Source organism: Rhincodon typus, chromosome 2 (assembly GCF_021869965.1).
Source record: "Rhincodon typus isolate 14 chromosome 2, sRhiTyp1.1, whole genome shotgun sequence".
NCBI classification, from domain to species: Eukaryota; Metazoa; Chordata; class Chondrichthyes; order Orectolobiformes; family Rhincodontidae; genus Rhincodon; species Rhincodon typus.
The window spans coordinates 37,828,071-37,851,732 of NC_063333.1; the positions used below are offsets into that span (position 1 = coordinate 37,828,071).

Below are 23,662 nucleotides of genomic sequence, written 5' to 3' on the forward strand. Positions count from 1 at the left end.
TTAATAGAAATTGCAATACATCAAAAACTGTATATTAGGTGTAAAATTAGATACTTGGCACCAATACGGAATGACACTATTGGGAGATATCCCTTTTTGGCAGCAAATAGAAATCATTCCAAAATGAACCAAAGTTGAATAATTCATAACACTTAAAGCCGTTTTGTGCCATGGACACTTCTTGTAAATACTGCCTTTTGTATTCTGTAAACTTTTGCTGAAATCTTTTGATGATCAGCATCCTATTCTAAAACAACATACCTTCTGACTCACCATGATCAATGTATGGGATTGCAATAATTTGAAAAGCATCACACACAAGTTCTCTAACATCTCTCCTATGCTGATCCCATTACTATGGGGTCTGGTGGAGAGTATTCTTTGAATTCCATGTTTACTGATTCTACATTATCTTCTACACAGGTAATGATTTAGCTTTGGATAAAAAAAGAACACCTTAGACATTCATACATAGATTCAATTTGTTCACAATTCTTCTTTTAGAATTGAACAAAATTTCTGAAGTCCACCATTAACACTTCATGCTGTGAGCTCACCTGACCAGGATGCAAAAAATTTTACCTCCTCCATCATCCCTCATATTTCATACCCGTTACCTGGAGCCCTAAAATTCCTTAAGTACATAGATTGTCTTCTGTGCAGGACTTTTAAGGTCCTTAAGTTCAACAAAGAGAATTAAATTGATTTTTTTCTATAAAAAAATAAGGACTAGAGAATTAAGTACAAAAAGTGCAAAATCAGAGTCATACAGCACACCCTTCAGTTCAACCAGTCCATACTGACCTTAATCCCAAACTAAACAAGTCCCATCTGTCTGTGCTTGGCCTGTATCCCTTCATGTATTTATTATTCGTGTACTTACCTAAAAGTCTTTCAAACATCGTAACTGTACCCGCATCCACCACTTCCTCTAGAAGTTCATTCCACATATGAACCATTGTGTGTGCAAAACAATTGCTCCTCATGTCTTTAAAATCTTTCTCCTCTCACCTTAAAAAATGTCCCCTAGTCTTGAAATCCTGCACCCTAGGGAAAAGACACCTGCCATTCACCTTATCTATACCCCTCATGATTTTATAAACTTCTATAAAGTGACCCCTCAATCTCCTACGGTCTGGTGAAAAAAGTCCCAGCCTATTCAGCTTTCCCTATAACTCAAACCCTCCATTCCCAGCAACATCCTTGTAAATCTCTTGAATCCTCTCCAGCTTAATACTATCCTTCCTATAACAGAGTGACCAGAACTGGACAGAGTACTCCAGAAATGGCCTTATCAACATCCTGTCCAACCTCAACGTGACTTCCCAACTCCTACACTCAAAAGGTCTGAGCAGTGAAGGCAAGCGTGCTAAAATGCTGCCTTCAACACCCTGTCTACATGTGATGTAAACTTCAAAGAATTATGTACCTGAACCTCTAGCCGTCTGTTCTACAACTCTAAGTATACAAGTTCTGCACTTGGTTTATTTTACTAAAATGCAACCCATCACATTTATCCAAATTAAAATCTGCCACTCTTCGGCCATTAACCCAATTGATGAAGATCTTAGTTATCTTCGATAACCTTTTTCACTGTCCACTATACCATCAACTTTGGTGTCATCTACAAACATATTAACCATGCCCCCTATATTCAAAAAAATCATTTATATAAATGACAAAAGTGGACCCAGTACCGATCCCGGTGAAACACTGCTGGTCACTGGCCTCCAGTCCGAAAAACAACCCTCACCGTCAATCTGACTGCTGCTGCTGCTAAGCTAAGCCAATTTTGCAGCCAATTGGCAAGCTCACCCTGAATCCCATGTGATCCAACTTTATTAATTAGTCTACCATGAGGAACCTTGTCAAAAGCTTTCTTAAAGTTCAAGTAAACAACATCTGCTGCTCTGCCCTCAATCTTCTTGAAGTGGGAGAAACAAAATGCTACAGGGTTTACTTTTATAATAGGGTGGCATGGTGACTCAGTGGCTAGCACTGCTGCTTCACAGCACCAAGGACCCGGGTTCGATTCTAACCTTAGGTGACTGTGTAAAGTCAACACAGACATTCTCCTTGTGCCTGCATGGGTTTCTTCCCGATACTCCAGTTTCCTCCCACAGTCCAAAGCCATGCTAAATTGCCCAAAAGTGTACGCTAGGTGAGTCAGCAATGCAAAATGCAGGGATAGAGTGGGGGGATGGGTCTGGGTGAGATGTTCTTCGGAGGGTTGTGTGGACTTGATGGGCCAAATAGCCTGATTACACACTGTAGGGATTCTATGATTTCTATGAAACTAGAAAATGCCAGAGATTTATGGGATCACTTATGCCATAAAGGCAGATCCATTTCTCTGTACTCCAGTTTTTCCGAGTGAAAAATGTTAGCTGTGGATTGTTTGAATGACAAATCTCATGAAAGTGAAGCCTTCCCAAAACGGTGTGTTCAAACTAGTTAGGTAAATTTAAATTGTTGTGCATTGTCCTTTGTCTAATTCTCCCATATGGAATATAATACCAAATTTTGAGCATTAGTAGTTTGCAGACCAATCTTCTAAGACAATATAAATTTATATTAGTGAACACAGATTCTATATTCACAGAAAAATAACGAAGATTTAATTTAATACAAATGAAAACACCAACACAATGCATGAGCAATGCAAATCTGACACAGAAATCAGGAAAGCATTAAAAGTCATGACATTAGATTACAATCATACTGCATTATGTTTGGTGGAATTTCTGGAAAGGTTCAGCCTAGGATTGCAGTATTCCAGCGAATAGCTACACTTCTCGTCGTTACAGGTTTACTGCAGAAGGTTTTCCCCAGCTGCCTGTGAGCACTTTAAATCAGTCTTGACAACACTTCACCAAAATGATACTATTTGAAAGGAAGGATTTTACTTTTAAAGACAACGTTAATACAAAGGCTCCATTATCTTTGTTCATCCATCGAACTGTTGGAATCAAAGTCAGCATGGCTTCCAGTCAGTGATACTTTTGTCCCAAATGTTCTCTTTGCATTTTGAATGACAACCATTTTCATTAACATCTTATCTCCAATCTTTGTACTATAATCAGTTCCAATATTTTGAAATAATTATATTTGTCTGTAGTCCATTATTTTTGCTCCAGTTTAATAATCATTTTAATGTGCTTTCAATCTACAAGAGCACTCGGGTAGTTTCTGGGCATCATCCAAAGCTGCTTCAAAATCAGTGCTGAGTCAACGGCTGACTTCGCTCCCAGTGGGCAAAGAATCTTTGTCTACTCAATGCCATCAAAAAGCACTGCTTCCTGGAAGAAATCCAAATTTGCTTAGAAACTCGCACTCTCCCATCAGACAACCTGTGCTTTTGACTTGAGTTTCTTGCAATTTGTAACTCCCCTGGCTTCTGGTCATTTTGACATTTTGTCAACTGTATGAATTGGTTTCAGTTACTTTTTTATATTATAACAAGGCAGGTTATACGACAAAACAAACTCTCACTGATCAAGAATATCATTTTTCAGGGCTCTCAAAGGCATCATCACATAACCGGCATTTGAAAATAGTTTAAATAATTGTTTCTAAACAAAGTGGCAAAGTAATTATTAAGTAGGAGTGGTAAACCCTTTTAATGACTTATTTCAGAGCATAAGACAATTTCGCAGGGAGGGTGGACTCCCACACAAGCTGTGCACACTTGCTTCAGTCTGACAAGAAACTTTTATCACATCACTCACTGCTTTTGATTTTAGGATGGAATCAGAAATAAAATGCTTTTGTGTATGTTCTAACCATAAATCCCAGCGTTCCTAAATTCAAAAAACATTAATAACGTGTATTATTTGGTATCTTCATCATATGTAGAAACGAGCAGCACAATGCTAATGAAATGTTACTGAGTCATTTATTAGATTAACTCAACCGTAAGCATTCATTCCAGCATCTCCATACACAGTGCAAAACAGCTAGTTGAGACTTTATTCACACCACAATTTGGCTTTCTTCATGAAAGTATTATGTACCTAGTACACAGAGACCCAAAAAACACATCAGACGGACAGGCATAACAATTTTGCCATCAAAGTAAAGAAAGGGATACAACACAACAGGTGCTGCAAACTTCTTATTCACATCAGCCAATTCACCAAAAACCCACTGCAGGTAAATTGGGCTGACAGGCATTTCACAATACTGCATTGAAAGAGGTCCCAGCTTTCCTTGTCATGTTAAGCAGCAAACGGCACTTGTCAAGCAAATCGCAGCACATGTGCCAGGAAGAATAACGTGCAAAAAAGTTTGCAAAAACATTCATGAATAATTCATGATGTTGTTGCATTAAGTGTGATCAAATAACCAGCTGACAAACAAGTTCAGATGTGGACATCCTTTCAAATGCTTAGCTAATACAATTCCCCCACTCCAAAGTTTGACTGTACCAAGACTACTGACATTCTTTGCTGGCACATTTAAACAGCACCGTTCATCATTCACGAGCAATTCGCTTTTCTCAAAATTCGCTTTATTAGTTGAGTCAGTTGAATGGTCTAATCTGCCTATATAGCCTTTCTGTTTTATGTCCAATAACCGTTGATACAATTTGTTAGCCTAAAGCAAAGTATCCTTTAAAAATAAGCATGCCCATGTAGCCTTATTTTTATTCTCTTGCTTTCAGTTAACTCCATTGCAACGGATTCAACTGTTCATATACAGAATAGAACAATTTCCACCACACTATGACCTGAGACATCACTGCAATTTAAAGACATTATTGGCTGCTGAAATAGCAACATTACTTTGAATCTTCTAAAGACCCATCATGTGGTTCAACTTCGTAATGAAAAATAGTATAAGTGACTTTATGCTTATACAATGACAATATTTCTTATTTCATTAATTTCAGGATAAGTTGCTTTTGTTTTGCCCCTTTGACTTCTCAGGGTTTTGTCAATGCTACTCCCAAAATACCTGTCTCAAGGCAACACTCCCCAATTTTCTTCAGAGCTCTTTATTCCCACTCTGTCTCTTCTACCAGGTGCAGTCCACCATGCTAGAACGGACATTGGGAATTTGAAAACCTTCTGCCTAGTGATGGGTTAGATTATGCAGCATCAGAAAGCAAAATAGTAATGTCTTCTAGCTAGTTGGTCTCATCGTTAACGTTCAAATTATTCATAACCTCAGATTTATTATTTACATTGTAAAAATGCTGAGTACACCAGGAAAAAAAATCTTAAGCAATTTGACAACATCTACACTTGTTTCTTAAACAGGTTTAAAAAAAAGTTTATTGCTTTGCACTGTTTTCACTTCTACTGATAGTCATTATTTACCTGTAGTTCTGCCATTATCCGGTCTCCCTCATCCTCATCTTCTTTGACGGCAGAAGCTTCCACAGGGGCAGAAGTCGATGCTGATGCCAATGCCAATTCCTTCACTTCCACAGGATTTTTTGGCGACTTCAGGGGTGCTGAGCTATTGTCTTCAGGCTTCAAAATAATAAAAAGGTCACAACGTTCTATTGGAAATTGAAATATTCAACAATCTCACTCCAAGACATTAAAAGCGACTGGTCTTGAAGGAAGGTGGAAAAGATCATTCAGGTGCAGTAGGTACCGCACTTCTGAAGTTATATCTCATGTACACAATACTGCAGCAAGATGGAGGAGCTTTACTCTGCATCTGACTACATCCTACTGCACCCAGCTCTGGATGTCTGAACTGGATGTGTTTACTCCAGGTCACCAGTACTTACCTATCTTTGCCTTACACAGCAGAAGCTTCACCGTGGAAAATAAAGTACACTTCAAAATGAAAGCTCCATCAATCATTTTACACAGTACCATAGAACAGTCAGATATTGTACACTCCAAAAATTCATCCAAATCTATATTCAAAACAAAACACTGCAGAAATTAGAAAAACTGGCCCAGAAACAAAGTACTAGAAAAAACTCAGCAGATTTGGCAGCATTTGTGAAGAGAGAAAAACAAACCGAGTGATCATTTCAAGTCAATGGCCCTACATCATAAGGTCCTGGCATTGGGTCATCGACCTGGAATACTAGACAACAAGGTGCAGAGCTGGATGAACACAGCAGGCCAAGCAGCATCATAGGAGCAGAAAGGCTGACGTTTCGGGCCTAGACCCTTCATCAGAAATGGGGGAGGGGAAGGGGGTTCTGAAATAAATAGGGAGAGAGGGGGAGGCGGATAGAAGATGGATAGAGGAGTGGATAGGTGGAGAGGAAACAAACAGGTCGAAGAGGTGGGGAGTTAGGGAGGAGATAGGTCAGTCCAGGGAGGACGGACAGGTCAAGGGGGCGGGATGAGGTTAGTAGGTAGGGGATGGGGGTGCGGCTTGAGGTGGGAGGAGGGGATAGGTGGGAGGAAGAACAGGTTAGGGAGGCAGGGACGAGCTGGACTGGTTTTGGGATGCGGTAGGGGGAGGGAAGATTTTGAAGCTTGTGAAATCCACATTGATACCATTGGGCTGCAGGGTTCCCAAGCGGAATATGAGTTGCTGTTCCTGCAACCTTCGGGTGACATCGTTGTGGCACTGCAGGAGGCCCAGGATGGACATGTTGTCTGAGGAATGGGAGGGGGGAGTTGAAATGGTTCGCGACTGGGAAGTGCAGTTGTTTATTGCAAACCGAGCGTAGGTGTTCTGCAAAGCGGTCCCCGAGCCTCCGCTTGGTTTCCCCGATGTAGAGGAGGCCACAACGGGTACAGCGGATGCAGTATACCACATTGGCAGATGTGCAGGTGAACATCTGCTTGATGTGGAAAGTCTTCTTGGGGCCTGGGATGGGGGTGAGGGAGGTGGTAAGGGGGCAGGTGTAGCACTTCCTGCGGTTGCAGGGAAATGTGCCAGGTGTGGTGGGGCTGGAGGGGTGTGTGGAACGGACAAGGGAGTCCCGGAGAGAGTGGTCCCTCCGGAAAGCAGATAAGGGTGGGGAGGGAAAGATGTCTTTGGTGGTGGGGTCAGAGGATGATGCGTTGGATCCGGAGGTTGGTGGGGTGGTACGTGAGGACGAGGGGGATTCTTTTTTGGTTCTTATTGCGTGGACGGGGTGTGAGGCATGAGTTGCGGGAAATGTGGGAGACACGGTTGAGGGTGTTCTTGACCACTGAGGCGGGGGGGGGTGGAGTTACGGTCCTTGAAAAACGAGGACAATTGAGATGTACGGGAGTGGAATGCCTCCTGGGAGCAGATGCGGCGGAGGCGAAGGAATTGGGAATAGGGGATGGCATTTTTGCAGGAAGGTGGGTGGGAGGAGGTGTATTCTAGGTAGCTGTGGGAGTCGGTGGGCTTGAAATGGATATCGGTATCTAGGTGGTTGCCCGAGATGGAGACAGAGGTCCAGGAAGGAGAGAGAGGTATTAGAGATGGTCCAGGTGGAAGGTGTTGGTGAAGTGGATGAACTGTTCGAGCTCCTTGTGGGAGCACGAGGTGGCGCCGATACAGTCATCAATGTAACGGAGGAAAAAGTGGGGTTTAGGGCCGACCTGGAATACTAACTTGGTTTCTTTCTCCATAGATGCTCCCAAATTTATTTTACTACAGAGGATGCAAAAAACATTACAGTCATAGTGGTAAGTCAGAAAACAAAGGAGAGGGGAAATTGGTGAAATTACACATCATTAGGGAAGTGACACTGAACAAACAATGGAAGTGCAGGCTGACAAATACCTGGCACTGAGGGCCTTCATCCTACAGCCTTGAGGTAGCTAAATACAATAGAAGACGTGTTGATGTTAATCTTCCAATTATCACTAGATTTGGGAAACGTTTCCTTATATTGGTAAGTAGAAGTATAAGGTAGCAACTTATGAAGGTAGGGAGGCAAAAATTGCATATTCCAGTTATTGGTCAGGTATTAGAATGTATACGGCTGTGCACATTACCAGAAAAGCTCAAGGTAATCAAAAAGAGTCAGCACGGTTGAATGCAAAGAAAATCATGTTTAATTAATTCATTGGAGTTCTTTGGAGAAGTAGCTTGTGCTGCAGATAAAAGGGGTACCATAGGATGTATTATACTTCGATTTCTATAACGTTAGACTTCCAGAAGTTTCCATCAATAGTTATTATGGAAAATAACAGCTCATTGTGTGGAGGGAAATAGAATGCAAGAGTAGGGAGGCTTTGCTTCAGTTATACAGGGCATTGGTGAGAGCGCATCTTGAGTACACTGCAAAGGTTTGGTTTCCTTATTTAAAAAGTTCCAAATACAAAAGGAGATGGTTCAGAGATGATTTACCAGGTCGATAGCTGGAATACGCTGATGGTCTTTAATGAATAATTGGACAGACTGGGCCTGTTGTCACTGGAGTTCAGGAGAGAGCGGGAGCGAGCCCGAGCGAAAGCGAGAGCGAGACTTTGTGACAAATTTGACATAAAAAGGATGTTTCTTCTTTGGATAAATCCAGAATTAGGGAGCACCCTTTTAGGACAGAGATGAGGATAATTTGTAACTCTTTGCCTCAGGATACAGTTAAGATGGGGTCACTGAATATTGTTCAGGCAAAGGTAAATTGATTCAATCTCCCAATGAGAACCTAAAGCTGTTGAAGATAGATGGGAAAATGAAATTCAAAATATAAACATGATCTTATTGAATGGCTGAGTCTCAAGGGGCTGAATGGACCACTTTTGCTCCTAATTCATGCATTTAAATGTTTTAACACTAACTGGATTGCTGTACCTTGAACACCTATTAAGCAAGCGAGCCACCCAACACTCACTGGTCTAAGGAGCTGGGTCTTGTATTATGAAAAGATTCAGATTTCTCATTTGGAACGCAATAGTGTTATTTGAAAAGTCCATTTTCAATCTTATCCTGCTGATAGCAGTTTGTTCGGCTATCGAATATTTAAATATCTGATGTGGTGTGGTAAGTGAATGGATTCCTAAACCTGTAGTAGGAAAATTGCAATATTGGTTATGCATTGCGGTACTGTATAGGTGCTTACATTTGCTGATAGAATGGTAGGGCGTTGCAGCTGGATTACCTTCAATATTGTTCTCAAATCCAGCTAGGGAGCTGTGGGAAATCTTTAAGCAAAGATTCCCACAAGGGAGCAAGAAGTAGATTTTGTGAATATGTTGGCTGACCAGATGGTCAGTCTAAAGAGGCAATGACTGAATTGTGGGAGCAAATTACTTGCAAATTTTGTACGAGGGAAAGATTAGAAACCACATAACGATGGAGTTAAAAGTTCAGGCAGTAGTATTTCCTCTGAAAGAAACAATGCAGAATGTGTCGTTATACCAGACTCAAAATGCGCAATAGGTGTTATAGACTTAACAGGAGATAGCTATGGTTCTTATTGAGAGGAGTCCTCGAGTGAAAGGCAGAGAAAAATAACAATTTAAGAGTCCTCATCTATTCGTGATATATAAACACTCAGTAGAAGTATCTGCAACTGGGTTGAGATTACTTTCATGCCTCAGGAATTTCACATCCTGTATATCCTTTAATAAATAATTAGATTCACAGAACTATCTATTACCCAGAACCAAATAAATACCTACAGTAACAAGGTTGCCTTCTCTCCTGGCAGTAAATATAACTTCTCCCGATCTCGTGGTCGTCAGGCCAGAACCAGGTGGATAGAATCTGCGAGGTGGTGGTGGTGGTGGTGGAGATTTCATGGGTTTCTCATTTCCCAGTTCAGGCAGTAGTATTTCCTCTGAAAGAAACAATGCAGAATGTGTCATTATACCAGACTCAAAATACTTAAATATCAGTACTGACTGAAAGTAGGCAGTGGGGCAGACTGTCAAGAACCATCATCCCATCAGACAAAAACAGGCTTAAATACTAAAAAGGTCCAGACCCGAAACGTCAGCTTTCCTGCTCCTCTGATGCTGCCTGGCCTGCTGTGTTCATCCATCTCTACACCTCGTTATCTTAAATACTATCCATTTGTTGACAGGTCTTTAAAAGACTTGGAAAATAAGCAGTCCTGTCAGTATGTATCCTGTGCGTCACTGGTTCTTGAGATTATTTCAAACCTTGATTTACTTTCAACTGAGGTAGACATTAAAGGAAAATGAGGTAATTTTATTTGATGACACTTTATTACTTACAGAACAGCTCATTACTGCTCTACTCAGAGTCTTATCCTTTCATCACTTATTACTTCCATGAACATGTCAGTGACTTTGCAGTTGACTGTTCTTAGATTGTGTTCGGGAGAATTTTCTACACTCCAACAAGAAAGAAGTCACTGCTAAATCTGATACTTCAAAAACAGGGTGTGCTAAGTAGATCAGTCGGGGAACTGTGCAGAGACAGTAATCAATGAATCATAAGCTTTAGGATGACGGTGGAAAAGGAAAATGGGCAATGCAGTGTGAGAAATAATAGAATTGAGGCTCAGTGGTTAGCACTGCTGCCTCACAGCACCAGGGACCCAGACTCAATTCCAGCCTTGGGCAACTGTGTGGAATTTGCGCATTCTCCCTGTGTCTGCATGGGTTTCCTCCCGGTGTTCCAGTTTCCTCCCATAGCTTGGGTGGATTGGCCATGCTAAATTGCGAATTGTGACCAGGGATGTGCAGACAAGGTGGGCTAGCCATGGGAAATGTGCGGATAGGTTATGGGGGTGTGGGTTCTGGGTGGGATGCTCGCCGGAGGGTCGGCGTGGTCTTGATGGGCTCAAAGGCCTGCTTCCACACTGCAGGCATTCTATGGAATGTAACTGGCAAAGAGCCGACTTCACCAGGGCAGAAACAGTTAAGACTGGATACAGCGAAGCCAAAAGTTGACCAGAGATACGATAGCTGATTAATGGACTAATCTTCAAAGAGGGCACAGTCAAAGATGTCCTCAAAATGGAAAAGGTAGGACAAACAAAATCACAAACTTAAAATTTCTATTTCGTCTGTTGTCCATGAAGAGAAAGTAGAAACATTGCACTTATGACCGATGACAGGAACAAAATAGAATTGATAACCAAAGTCAACACAAAATGTTCAGAAGGGAGGTGAGAAAACAAATAAGAGCATCAAATAGGAACATTGAATAAGACTGGCAACTAACAAAGGAAAATCCCTAAGTCTTTTTAGGAACGATGCCAATCAGAGACCAAAACGGAGATTTACACTTGGGCTGAAGTATTAAGTGAATATTTTGCATTGCTTTTAACAAAAGAAGCAGATTATACCCAGGCCACAATGACAGAGAACAAAATTCATGTCATAAGGGTTCAAAACTGATAAGCTGAGGATATTAACTAAGCTGTTGGCACTTACAACTGACATCATATCTTGCCCAAATAAGATACATCCAATTATCACATGGGCATATATGAGTTAATTAGGGAGCCAGCATGAATTTCTTCAGTCAAAAACACGTTTTTTTTCCTTTATTCATTCACGGATGTGGGCATCGCTGGCTAGGCAGCATTTTTTGCCCATCCCTAATTACCCAGAGAGCAGTTAAAAATGAACCATATTGCTGTGGGTTGGGAGTCACAGGTAGGCCAGACCCAGGTAAGGATGGCAGTTTTCATCCCTAAAGAACATTAGTCAACCAGATAGATTTTCCCGACAATCAAGAACGGGTTCACGGTCATCATTAGATTCTTAATTCCAGATATTTATTGAATTCAAATTCCATCATTGGCCACAACGGGATTTGAAGCAGAGTCCTCAGAACGTTATCAGGATCTCTGGATTAACAGTCCAGCGATAGTACCACTAGGCCATTACCTCCCCCTCCATCCTTCTGGATTTCCATGAAGTGGTAACAAAGAGGGTTGATGAGGGTAATGCTGCTGATGTGATGTGCGTGGACTTACAAAAGTCATATGATACAAAGCCACACAAAAGACTCAAGAAAGGCAATAGTTCATGGAATAAGACAGACAGTAACAACATGGACACAAAAAAATGGACCAGGTAATAAAAAATAGAGTTAATGGATATTTTTCAGTCTGGAAGGAAGTTTGAGGTGTAGTTCCCCAGAGTTCAATATTAGAGGCCTTGCTTTTCCTGACATTTATTAATTATCTAGATCGTGGTGTGGAGGGGATAATTTCAAACTTTGTGGATCACACAAAATTTGGAAGCATTATAATAACCTTTATATGGAGAAGTGTGAGGTGACATATATTTTAGTATGGGCAGCACGGTGGCTCAGTGGTTAGCACTGCTGCCTCACATGGCCAGGGAACTGGGTACGATTTCACCCTTGGGCGACAGTCTGGGTGGAGTTTGCACATCCTCCCTGGGTCTGCGTGGGTTTCCTCCAGGTACTCCGCTTTCCTCCCACAGTCCAAAGATGTGCAGGTCAGGTGGATTGGTCATGCTAAATTGCCTGTAGTGTTCAGGGATATGTAGCTTAGGTGGGTCATAGGGGGACAGGTCTGGGTGGGATGCTCCAAGGGTCGGTGTGGACTTGTTGGGCCGAATGGCCTGTTTCCACACTGTAGGGATCCTACGGATTCTATGAGTACAAAGCACCTGGAGAGACAACATAAAACAAAGGGCACCATTCTAAAGGGTATACAGAAGCAGAGAGACCCAAATGTATATGTGCACAAGATATTAAACTTGCAGGAGAACAAGAACAATTAGTAAAGCATTTAGTTTGCTAGGCTTTATTTATAGGAGCATGGAGTACAAGAGCAGGGACATTATGCTGAAGCTCTACAAAATATTAGTTGGATGGCTTTGCGTATGCAGTTCTAGGTGCCATGCTTTAGGGAGGATACGAATGCATTGGAGAGTGTGCAGAAAAGGTTTAGAGAGTGGTTTCAGAGATGAGAAACTTCAGTTGCGAGGATAGACCGGACAAGTTAGGACTGTTTTCCTTAGAGAGGACAGGGCTAAGAGGAAATTTGGCTAAGGTTTTAAAAGTTGTGAAAGATCTGGAAAGAAACTGTTCCCATTTGTAAAATGATCAAGAGCAGGATGATTTAATGCGATTTACAAAAGTAGTAAATGCAAGACAGGAAAACATTATGCAATGAGTGTTCAGTTTTGCAACGTACTTCCTGGAATTGAACCTGGCTCCACCACAATCAAGCATTCAGGAGGGAACTCGATTATTTAAAAATACACACGTGTCATACGGAAAGGGCAGGAAAACGTACTAAGACATGAAGTGCATTTGGAAAGCTATTTCAGACACAATGGGCTGAATGGCCTCTTCCTACAGCATAACAATTCTGTGACCAGCTAACTAAAACACCTCAACCTACTTTTATTTTCAGCAAGACGTTAGTCTGCATACCTGGTTGTTTTATCCCATCTGCATCCTCTGGTTTTGCAGTTGGTTTCTGCTCAGGTTCTACTTCCAAGCTTGGAATTCCTTTCATCATGTTTGCCTGTGCCTCCTCCAAGAGTCGTTCAAATTCCTTTTCATCGTACTGATTCATGTTTTGTCTTTTTTCTTCCCATTCTCTCTCTGCTGCCTGTAGTCAAAAGTAAATTTAATTTCTGAGCCTTGCATACAATTCAACTGGATTAAGAATATACAAGAATAAAGCAAAAAAAAAAAAAAAAACAAAACCGAGAATGGCCTACAAGGTGGAGGTCATTTGATAAATCAATTCAAGAGTTAATCACAAGAATACCTCTATGGTCATTTTTCGGTGAATGCCCTTTTTGGTACTTGCAGCATGAATTTCATCAATGAAGAGATTCTGACCAGAAGAAACTTGGGTAGTTGATGTCGAGCTCTGAAATTGGTGACTTGGAGCACTTTGGATTTGAGGTATTCCATCTGTTGACTCCTGGGATCGTTTTGTCACAGCTGGAGAGGATTGAACCTGTTGAACAGTAACTGGTGCATTTTGAGATTGTTTGGCCGTGATCAGAGGACCCTGAGTAGGATATAGTAACGCGGACGAGTGATGAGACTGGTGAATCTGGACAGGAGAACTTTGGACCTGGTGGACAACCATGTGCGACTCGGACTTCACCAGGGAATTTTGCACCTCATGGAGTGACCCTGGGGGGCTTTGAGGCATTGTTGCTTGTACAAAATTAGTATACTCCTGAACTTGCAAAGGAGAATCCTTGGACATTTCGGACTCTGAAACAGTAGTCACAGTTTCAGTGATGCTTTTCTGTGATGAATGTATGGATTCTGTTCCTCTCAAAAGGTCTTCAGTTACAAGTCTGTGAACAAATAGATGCATTTTAAGATACAAGCATATGGTGCAGAGTACATTTACACAAAACAAATAAAAAAGCTATTCTTAAAGAATACCCGTTGACTCCCTTACGGTGCACCTCCAGAGTAATCAAAATTTACGCTCAAATGCTAAAGTTACATCTATTGTATTTCTTTTAACTCACCATGTGTTGATGGACTGATACATTACTTGGCACATGACAATTGTTAATTGAACAACTCATTAGAGGAACAGGCTCCATAAATATTCTCATCCTAAATAATGGGGAGTGGGGTGGTGGCAGGACATCAGTGCAAATGTCAAAGCTGAAACACTTGCCAATTAGATAATTCATTGTGGCCTCCTTCAGAGGTCCTCAGCATCACAGATGCCAGTCTTCAGCCAATTTAATTCAATCCACATGAATTCAAAAAAATGGCTGAAGGATCCAGACACCACAAAGGCTACAGGCCATGGCAACATTCCAGTAACAGGACCGCAAAACTAGCTGTATCTCTAATCAAGCTGTTCCAGTGCAGCTATAACATTAAACCTAAACAACAATGTGCAAAAGTGCCCAGAAATATATGTGTCCACAAAAATCAAAACAAATCCACACTGAATTACCATCTCATCAGTCTATTCTCAACCCCTAAAGTGATGAAAGGTGTCATCAACAGTGCTGTCAAGTGATACTTACACAGCAGTAATCTGCTCAGTGAGGTCCAGTTTGGGTTTTGCCACAGCCAATTGATTCCAGCTCCTGCATCAATATTTGGACTAAACTCCAAAAAGGTGAGATGAGAGCACATACCCTCGACATCAATGAGTTATTTAACCAAATGTGGCTATGGGAGGGCTCTAGCAAAACTCAAGTCAATATGACGTGGGAGAAAATCTCCGCTGGTTGAAGTTATACCTAGCACAAAGAAGGATGGCTCTTGGAGACCAATCAACTCAGCCCCGAAATATCACTGTTTCCTCGGGATAGTGTCAGAGGGCATACACCTTCAAATACTTCAATCACCTTCCTTCCATCAGAAGTGGAGATGTTCTCTAATAATTGATGCTGAGCATTGTGCATTCACCATTCCTCAGATACCAAAGTTCTCCATAACCACAGGAGGCAAGACCTGTGCAACATTCAGGCTTGGTCTGATAAGTGGCAAGTAACATTTGTGATACAAAAGTACTGGGCAAGACCATAACCATTGAGATAATTTAACCATCTCTCCCTGACACTCAATGACATTACTATTACAGAATCCTCCACTGTTAACATGCTAGGGGTTATCATTGATGAGAACCTGAACTGGACTAGTAACGTAAATTCTGTGGCCACAATAACAGGTTGGAGGCTGGGAGTTGTGGGTCACATAATTCAACTCCTAACTCCCCAAAGCCTGTCCACCACCTTTAAAGGAACAAGTCAGGAGTATGAAGGAATACTCCATACTTGCCTTGATGAGTGCAACGCTTCAGATTCAAGGTGGTCAACATCAGCATATTAACAGAGAAATTAGAAAATCAAGCATGCTACCCGATGTGCCTGAACAGCATGGCACCCAAACAATTTAAATGACTGAAAAGAGGATGTGTCCCTCCATGGAGTAGGCAAGAGATTAAATTATGTATTATTCCAGGATTCCCTCTTCAATAATCTGGTTTGACATTGAAAACAAACAGAAAATGAACCTTCAACTATTGCGTTTGCTGTGTTTAGAAAACATTCAATATTTTGGATACAAGGCCATATATTGAGCTTTTTGAACCTGCGGAGCAGGTAGTAAACTACTAGTCCCGTGGTTTCTGCAGCCACACCAGTGTACTGCCCTGCAGCAAGTGGGTGGACTAGGAGAGCACAGCACATGGATTAAACTGTGGAAGACCATGATCCAGGTCTAAGGGAGTTGGGGATGGGAAGGAGAACATGATTCAGATAGGGAGATGGTATCAGTGCTGTGCAAACTCAGTCGTGTTAGTAAAATCTGTTCTCTGAAATCATTAGTGTTATCACTATGCCTTGTCAGAACCCACTAGCCTTCTTGATAATAACCGGGATTAAGTTACAAATTCTTAAGTGCTGGGTTAGTACAACTCGTGCACATCCTGACAGGGAGGTTAGGCCTACTGTTTCCAATACAGAGGAAAGAGATGTGTCCAGAAGTGCACAAAATGTCTTGAAGATCTACTTTGAAGATTCCCCAAAGGATTCTACAGTCAAGTTTAAAAGCTATACAATGCACAAGATCAGCATAAACATGCTCCTGACCATGAACAGAGTACAAAAACTTTTAGGATGAGAAATAGCAGTTTTCATAAAGACCACAAATAGATAAATTCTAAGGAATTCTTAGATGCTGGATTTAGTGAGCGAGGTTTGGATCAAAGACTAATTAACTTTTCAAATCATTTGAAAATGTAAAGAAATTCTTGTTCAGAGACATCCTTTTTAAGACAATGCACAAATGAAGAGTCATTAGGATTATTCATAGCCGAGTCCACAAGGATTCAAAGACAATTAAACAAGACAATCAATGTTCAAATAAAAATAAAATACTGTGGATGCTGAAAATCTGAAATAAAAGCAGAAAATACTCAAGAAAAAAAAATTAGCAGGTCTGGCAGCGTGTGAAGAGGAAAATAGATGTTTCAAGTCTTCAGAACTGAAAGGTGCTAAAAAAGTGATTTTATGCTGTTGACAGATAGGGAGGAGCAGAAAAGTGGAACAGATAGTGAGGCTTCCCAGAGCACAAGACAAGGGAGGTGTTTATGGTGATAAAGGTGAGTTACAGCTGTAAAATAGCTCCATTCAGGTGAGTCTCCTTTCTCCTTATATCTATTTTTCATCTCTTTCTCTACATTAACACTGAGGGCTTTTACCAACTTGCTGCTCCTCTCCATCTGTCAACAGCAGGAAAATTGCCATTTTCTAGCCACTTTCAGTTCTGAAGCATTGTATCAGACTTGAAATGTTAAGTTAATAAACAGCTTTTACTCAATTAATGGTATTTCTAAGCAAATGAAAAATATTTTGTAAAACAATGTCAACAATACAATAAATACAAAGATTTTGTTCTTTTAGTAGTTACCTTCTTAAATCTGTGAGCACCTCAGTCATACTTTTGACTCTCTTTAGTAGACTTTCCAACTTGTGAGGCTCTTCCTTCAAGAACTTCACTGCTTCTACTTCCACACGGAGTACTGCCCGCATTTTATTCTGCAAAGTGGGAAACTCGGCTGGAATAAAGACACAAACCAAAACTTAAGCTTTGTGTACAGACGGAACATAGATAACTCTTCGTTTTTGAGGTGCTTTACAAATCTAGAATAAGGTCAAATGGATGCTTCTTACTCACAGCTGTTTTTTTTACCTTCCCAACATTAATAATTATCTTTACCCAACTATTCTGCCCAGAGCTTGTGGGCCAAATGACCCATTTGTGCTACAAGTACGACATAATAAGCTAAGAGATTGTGCAGCTTTATTGATAAAGTATAGTGCCAATAGCTATTTACTCCACTTACTTTGGCAATGACATAACAAAATATCACAAATGATGATCGAAGATTCAATCTTCTACGATTCTTGACGAGGCCCTTTTCCAATGAAGGCGTATTTAGAAGTAAAAAGGGGCAATACCAACAATGCAAGTAAATGTACATATCAGTGGAAGAAATAAATCCAAAATGAAAGCAAAAGTCTGCAGATGCTGAACTCTATAATAAAAACAAAGTGCTGGAAACACTCAGCAGGTCAGGAAGCTTCTGCTGAGAGAGAAAGAGTTAACATTTCAAGTCAAATCTGATTCTTCAAATCCAGATTTGAAGGAGTCATATTCAATTCAAAGTGTTAACAGTTTCTCTCTGCACACATGCTGCCAGACCTGTTGTGTTTCCCCAGTGCTTTCTGTTTCTAAAAGAAACAGTGTCATCCACGATTTAGAACTCTAAACAATTCAGGGAATGAAACATGGTTAGAACTTGCATTTATTGAGTGCCTTTGACATTGAAAAACATCCCAATGCATTTAATGAAAGAACAAATATGGAAGGCCAAAGCGGGTCAGGGCTATTTGGCAAGGAAGCTGTAATTTTGGGGGTGGCTATCAGCAATGGGAGAAGATAGAAACAGAATTCCATCACATGAACACTAGGAACCTGAAGCATAACCAACCACCAGTTCAGTGAAAGTAGCATAAAAAGGGTGAAGTCAGAAGACAAGGAGTATAGTGGAGGTTGTGGCCCAATAGGCAGGGAGCGGCGAGGCTATGAAGGACATTTTAAATTTAGAGATATTAGCATATCAGACACTGATGTAGGTCAGCAATGAATGGTGTTATGAGTATGGATCACTTTACCAAGTTGATTTTGTCAGTACTCCTGAAGTTAGTGAAAAGGTTATTACACAGTACTATACCTTTCAGGCCTGCCAGACATTCTCCAACCTGACGCAGAGCAACTGCACCCTCCTCCACATCTTTCAAAGTGATTGTTTGCTGGGCTGAAGAGGCATCCTTGCTCAGGCCATCAATGGATTTCTCTAACCCACTGTACATCAGAAAAGGGCAAAATTAGAGCAGCAATTGTTCAGCTATACCTTATCAACTTTTGATAATGAAACTGCTTCTTTGCTGTTGGTGCTCATCTGAAATGTTTTCTCAGCATATGCAGCTAGTCGGTCAATGGTTTGAAGGAACGTGAGAAAGTATAACATCCTCATTCAGAAGCCTTTAGCATAAAACTATTAAGGCTCCACGTTTGAAATACTACCTGGTCCATTTTCTTCACAAATGTTGCCTGACCACCTAGGATTTGAATACTTTGTGTTTTTGATTTTCAGCAGTTGCAGTATTTTGCTTTTGTGGAAGAGATTACCCATTCTGGCACTAAAGTCATTAAGTATTATTGGATTGGCATATCTTGACCTACCACATACAAAATATTTTAAAGGAATTCTGGAGTCTGTTAAACTGAACCAGAGTTCACAACTTTGAGGGAGAAAATACAAGAGCAGAAGGTGAAATCTTTCATTGAACACTAGAGGGCAGCACCTGATCAGAAACAAATCTGAACTCAAAAGCTGCATTTTAACATAAGGAACAGGCAAAACACTGGTGCAGACCAGCCCTACCTGCAAAGGCAACTTTAACATTCTTAACTGAGAAATTTGTTAGCTAAATTGATGCAGTGATTTTTTTTCCTCAATTTGCTCTTTATCACTTGATGGAAACAGATTTTGTTCACAGCAACTACCGGGCTCCACCTTCAAACACAATTCTATTACCTGTTACTTCCTAAAGCTGGTTGGGTAACCAGTTCCTTTCAGGGGGTATATTTCATTCAAGCAGGTATTCCACACACTGTCAGTTTTAACAAAGCATCACTTCGAGCAATGTCCCGTTACATATGGGCAGCATTGATTGCTTTGGGAAAAGTAATGTCCTGTTTGTAAGCATGACTTGTCCTTTACTTAAATCTGCCTCCAGCTTTCATGTCAGTTGAACTTAATTAAAATTCTGTTCGGTTAGGAACTACTTCAAACAAGATTATAGTTTGCTTCATTTAGCACACACCTGTTATTTACAGCAGGGTGGGAGGGTCAGGACTGGTGAAAAAGATTTTGCTCTACTTTAAATTTAGAATACAATTTCTTTTAAAAAATAGTTCTATCATTTGCTTTAAAAAGGCAATTTTATGCAGTGAGCTTATCCAACTGGAAACTGATGTACACAGCTAAGATAATGTCACAGACAGCACCCACTTTGTGCTGAGTCAATTAAAGTATGCGGAGGCAGTCTGGGCAAAGTAATTGGTCTCATCCCCCCTCACCACCTCCTCCTCCTCCCACTCCAACCCCAAACAGCAAAAAAAAAGTCAGCTTGGGCTCCCTCTACTGGCCACTATCCAGAAGCCCTGGCTTTTACACGTGTGTAAAATAAGGAAAGGGCAGGGTATTGCTCAGGGTCATACCAGCCCATGCTGCGACTTATTGCCGAAGCTCAAACATAAAAAGGACTGCTTGCAGGTGGCAGTATGGGTGGACCACAACAATGAACCAACCTAGTCAGGAGACATTACTACCAAGAGTAAAAAGTACTTCACATTCATACTTGAATACGTTGTATTGATTATATTAGCCAAAATAGGTCCAATACTTTTAAGTGCAAGTATTGATGATTTGTTATTTCATGTGCTTGGTTCATTTATGTATACAAAGTCTTTCAGCACAGAGGACACGAAATGCTTGTCCACACAGCAGCTTTATTCAATTAAAGCTATAAAACAGAGACAGAGACAGAGACAATCACAGTGCTGTTATTAAAGCTCCCCTCAGTTTTGCTTAGAAATCACAATTGAGAGCAGTACAGTGAGTGGGAGGTGCATTGATAGCACATCACTTTCTGGTTGGGAAAGTTTCACAGGGCAATGCTCTGTGCCCCAGGAACATTAGAAAAATGTCCAAGGTCATTCACTGGCAACAGTTTGTAAAACAGGCATTTGGTCCTTCATTTGCATCTCATAAGGGCCCCAATGTTCATTTTACCTACCCTTTGAGAATTGGGGCTGCTGTTCATAGACTGTATCCATACCCAGTCCAGCTAGAACTTTGCTTCACTCAGGTTTTCCACAGTGAATGCAGACTGGTCAATGAAATGGCAAGTTGCAAAAGGTTTCTTGTTAAAATCATGTACTGCCAAGTTGGCCAGGAATGTCCCTCCCAATCTCCTCTTGATAGTGAATGGAGATGATCCTCTGCATTTACCATAGAGCTGGGGAGCAGAGCGATCCAGAATTAACGTGCTGCAAATGGTGCCAACAGATCACCCAGATAAGTGAAATTCAAAGGATCAATTTTAGGTTGGCCTTAGGCCTCAGGCCTCCTGGTTGGTGTTTGCACTTATTATACTGCAACAACTCTGAGCTTAACTTAGGGGAAGAGGGTAGAATTTGAAATTTGCCCCAATTACCTTACCATGTACATAAAAGGTCATGATAGAAAATACTCCTGTATGCACATTGTATAAAATGCTAGGCATTTCAACAAAGTTCAAGATTAGAAACATTTTATACTAAACAGCACAGGCACTCAGCTGGGAAGCCATACATTTGATTTGCTGGAAAAAGTATGCTTAATTCACTGAATTAGATTTGTAAAGAAAATAACATCAGTCTGAATGCTCCTCAGATCAGCAGAAGGTTCCAAGCTCAAAATACAGATTAAGTGAACTGACTAAAGATCAGAAATATATTTGTTACAAAATCACAAGATAAGAAGCAATAAGAAAGTCCATTCAGCTCATTTTGACTCACTCATACAGTAATATATCATCTTTGCAGCATCCAATTGTTTTTGCATTATTGCAGGGTGATACCCTCCAGAATGGTGTGCATTTACCTCCACCTAGGTGTATTTCCTGATGCAGCATTGATTATGTAACTCCCGTACCATAAGAAAATGAGACTGGATACTGAGCATTGGCAAATCCAGAGACATTTACTAAAAACAACTGGCACACAAGTATCTGTGCTAAGAATAAGCTAATATGTTTACAGCAGAGAAGGCACTTTTAAGTGAATGTCATGCTTCAAATGATCAGAGGCAAGATGGAGTATGAGATCTTCATACAGGTCATATGCTATGATACAATAGTGATAACGCTTAAAAGTAGACTGACATTATGACTCTAGGACATAACACACAAGACCTCAAACATTAGTGGAAATTAAGGACTGGATTTTCACAGCCCACTAGAGCTTAGCAGTCAGCAGTGGTGGGAGCAAGGACTCCAGGAAAGTTGAGACACACAGCCCCACCTCCCAAACCTTGTCTGGGTTCAGGTTCATTCACAGGTATCCACGTCTAACAATCCTTATGTTGGTGGACAGGGTGTAAAATCATTTAAGTAGAAAACAAAAAAAGATGGAGAAAGTGCATCTTCATCTTGATATGCTCCTTCCCAGCGTAAAACATTACAGTCTGCTGCTTCTTTCAAGCTGGAAGGTCTCCGATTGCTTTAACCAGAGTGAATAGAGGGGAACCAGTAGATGTATTGTATTTGGACTTTCAGAAGGCAGTCGCTAAGGTACCCCACCAAAGGTCAAGTCACAAGATAAGAGCCCATAATGTTAGATTGGTATGGATAGTGAATTGGCCAACAGGCAGGAATCAGCAAGTGTGGATAAGGGATTCTCCCTCAGGCTGGCAACCTGCAACCAGTGGTGTTCCACAGATAAATCAGTGCTGGGCTACAATTAGCTACAATAAATATTCGTGACTTGGAAGAAGGAAGCAGATATACTGTAGTCAGATTCACAGACAATATTAAAATAGGTGGAAGGGCAAGTGGTGAGAGGAATACAAATAGTTTACAGACAAATATTGATAGATTAAGTTGGTGGACAAAAAGTTTGCAAATACAGTATGTTGTGGGAAATGCAAAATTGTTTGTTTACAGCAGAACAAAAGAACAGAATACTATGTAAATGGAGAAAAAAACTGCAGAATACTGCAACACAAAGGGACTGGGGGGTAACTTGTGCATGAAATACAAAGCTACTTAGGTACAGCTGGTAATCAGGAAGGCTTATGAATGTTGGCCCTTATTTCAATAGGATTAGAGTATAAAAATAGGGAAGTCTTACAACTGTACAGGGTGGTGGCAAGACCATATTTGGACAACTGTGAGCAGTTTTCGTCCCCTTATGTAAACGGAACATTACATTTAATTGGAGGCAGTTCAGAGAAAGTTCGCTAAGGTGATCTCCGATATAGAGGGATTACCTTATGAGCAAAGGTTAAACAAAGCCTAAAGGGACTCTACTCACTGGACTTTAGAAGAATGAAAGGTGATCTCATTGAGGCATTACAGGAGTCTTAAAAGGGCTTGATAGGGTAAATGCTGAGATTTTTCGCCTCATTAGGAGTGTAGGACCAGACACTGTACTTTCAGAATAAAAGGGGTGCTAATTTAAGACAAGTTTATTCATTCACAGGACATAGGCATTGCTGGCCAGCATTTATTGTTCATTTCTAATTGTCTATAGGGCAGTTAAAATTCAACCACATTGCTGTGGGTCTGGAATCACATGTAGGCCAGCAGTTTCCTTCCCTCAACAAGGGTGAACCAGCAATTTTTTTTTCCCTATTGCATTCAAATTCCACCATCTGCCATAGTGGGATTTGAACCCAGGTCCCCAGAACATTACCTGGGTTGCTGGATTAACAGTCCAGTGATAATACCACTAGGCCATCACCTCATCTTGTTACATTCTTATAAATACTAAGACATACAAAGTAGCAAAAACTAGTGGTAGGCTAGAGGATTAGGAATTTTCTCTTTTAAAGGAATCAGCAGTGAGTGACTAAAATGCTAAAGTGGAGAAAATCGATTATGAAAGTAAATTGGTAAGAAACATAGATAGTAGGAACTGCAGATGCTGGAGAATCCGAGACAACAAGGTGCAGGGCTGGATGAACACAGCAGGCCAAGCAGCATCATAGGAGCAGAGAGGCTGACGTTTCGGGCCTAGACCCTTCATC

At 40.9% G+C, this 23,662-nt stretch overlaps 1 protein-coding gene across 6 annotated transcripts in view; it reads right to left on the reverse strand.

Moving 5' to 3' along the window:
* LOC109935264 (sickle tail protein) overlaps nt 1-23,662 on the reverse strand; it is a 150,029-nt gene that overhangs the window by 14,596 nt on the left and 111,771 nt on the right. For all 6 annotated transcript variants that reach the window (XM_048612093.1, XM_048612099.1, XM_048612085.1 and 3 more), the window contains 6 exons: nt 18,539-18,669; nt 17,212-17,359; nt 13,577-14,123; nt 13,234-13,414; nt 9,525-9,682; nt 5,322-5,477 (listed from right to left, as the gene is read on the reverse strand). In XM_048612093.1, the coding sequence (XP_048468050.1) occupies nt 5,322-5,477; nt 9,525-9,682; nt 13,234-13,414; nt 13,577-14,123; nt 17,212-17,359; nt 18,539-18,669 (1,321 nt within the window). The remainder of the gene's footprint in view (nt 1-5,321; nt 5,478-9,524; nt 9,683-13,233; nt 13,415-13,576; nt 14,124-17,211; nt 17,360-18,538; nt 18,670-23,662) is intronic.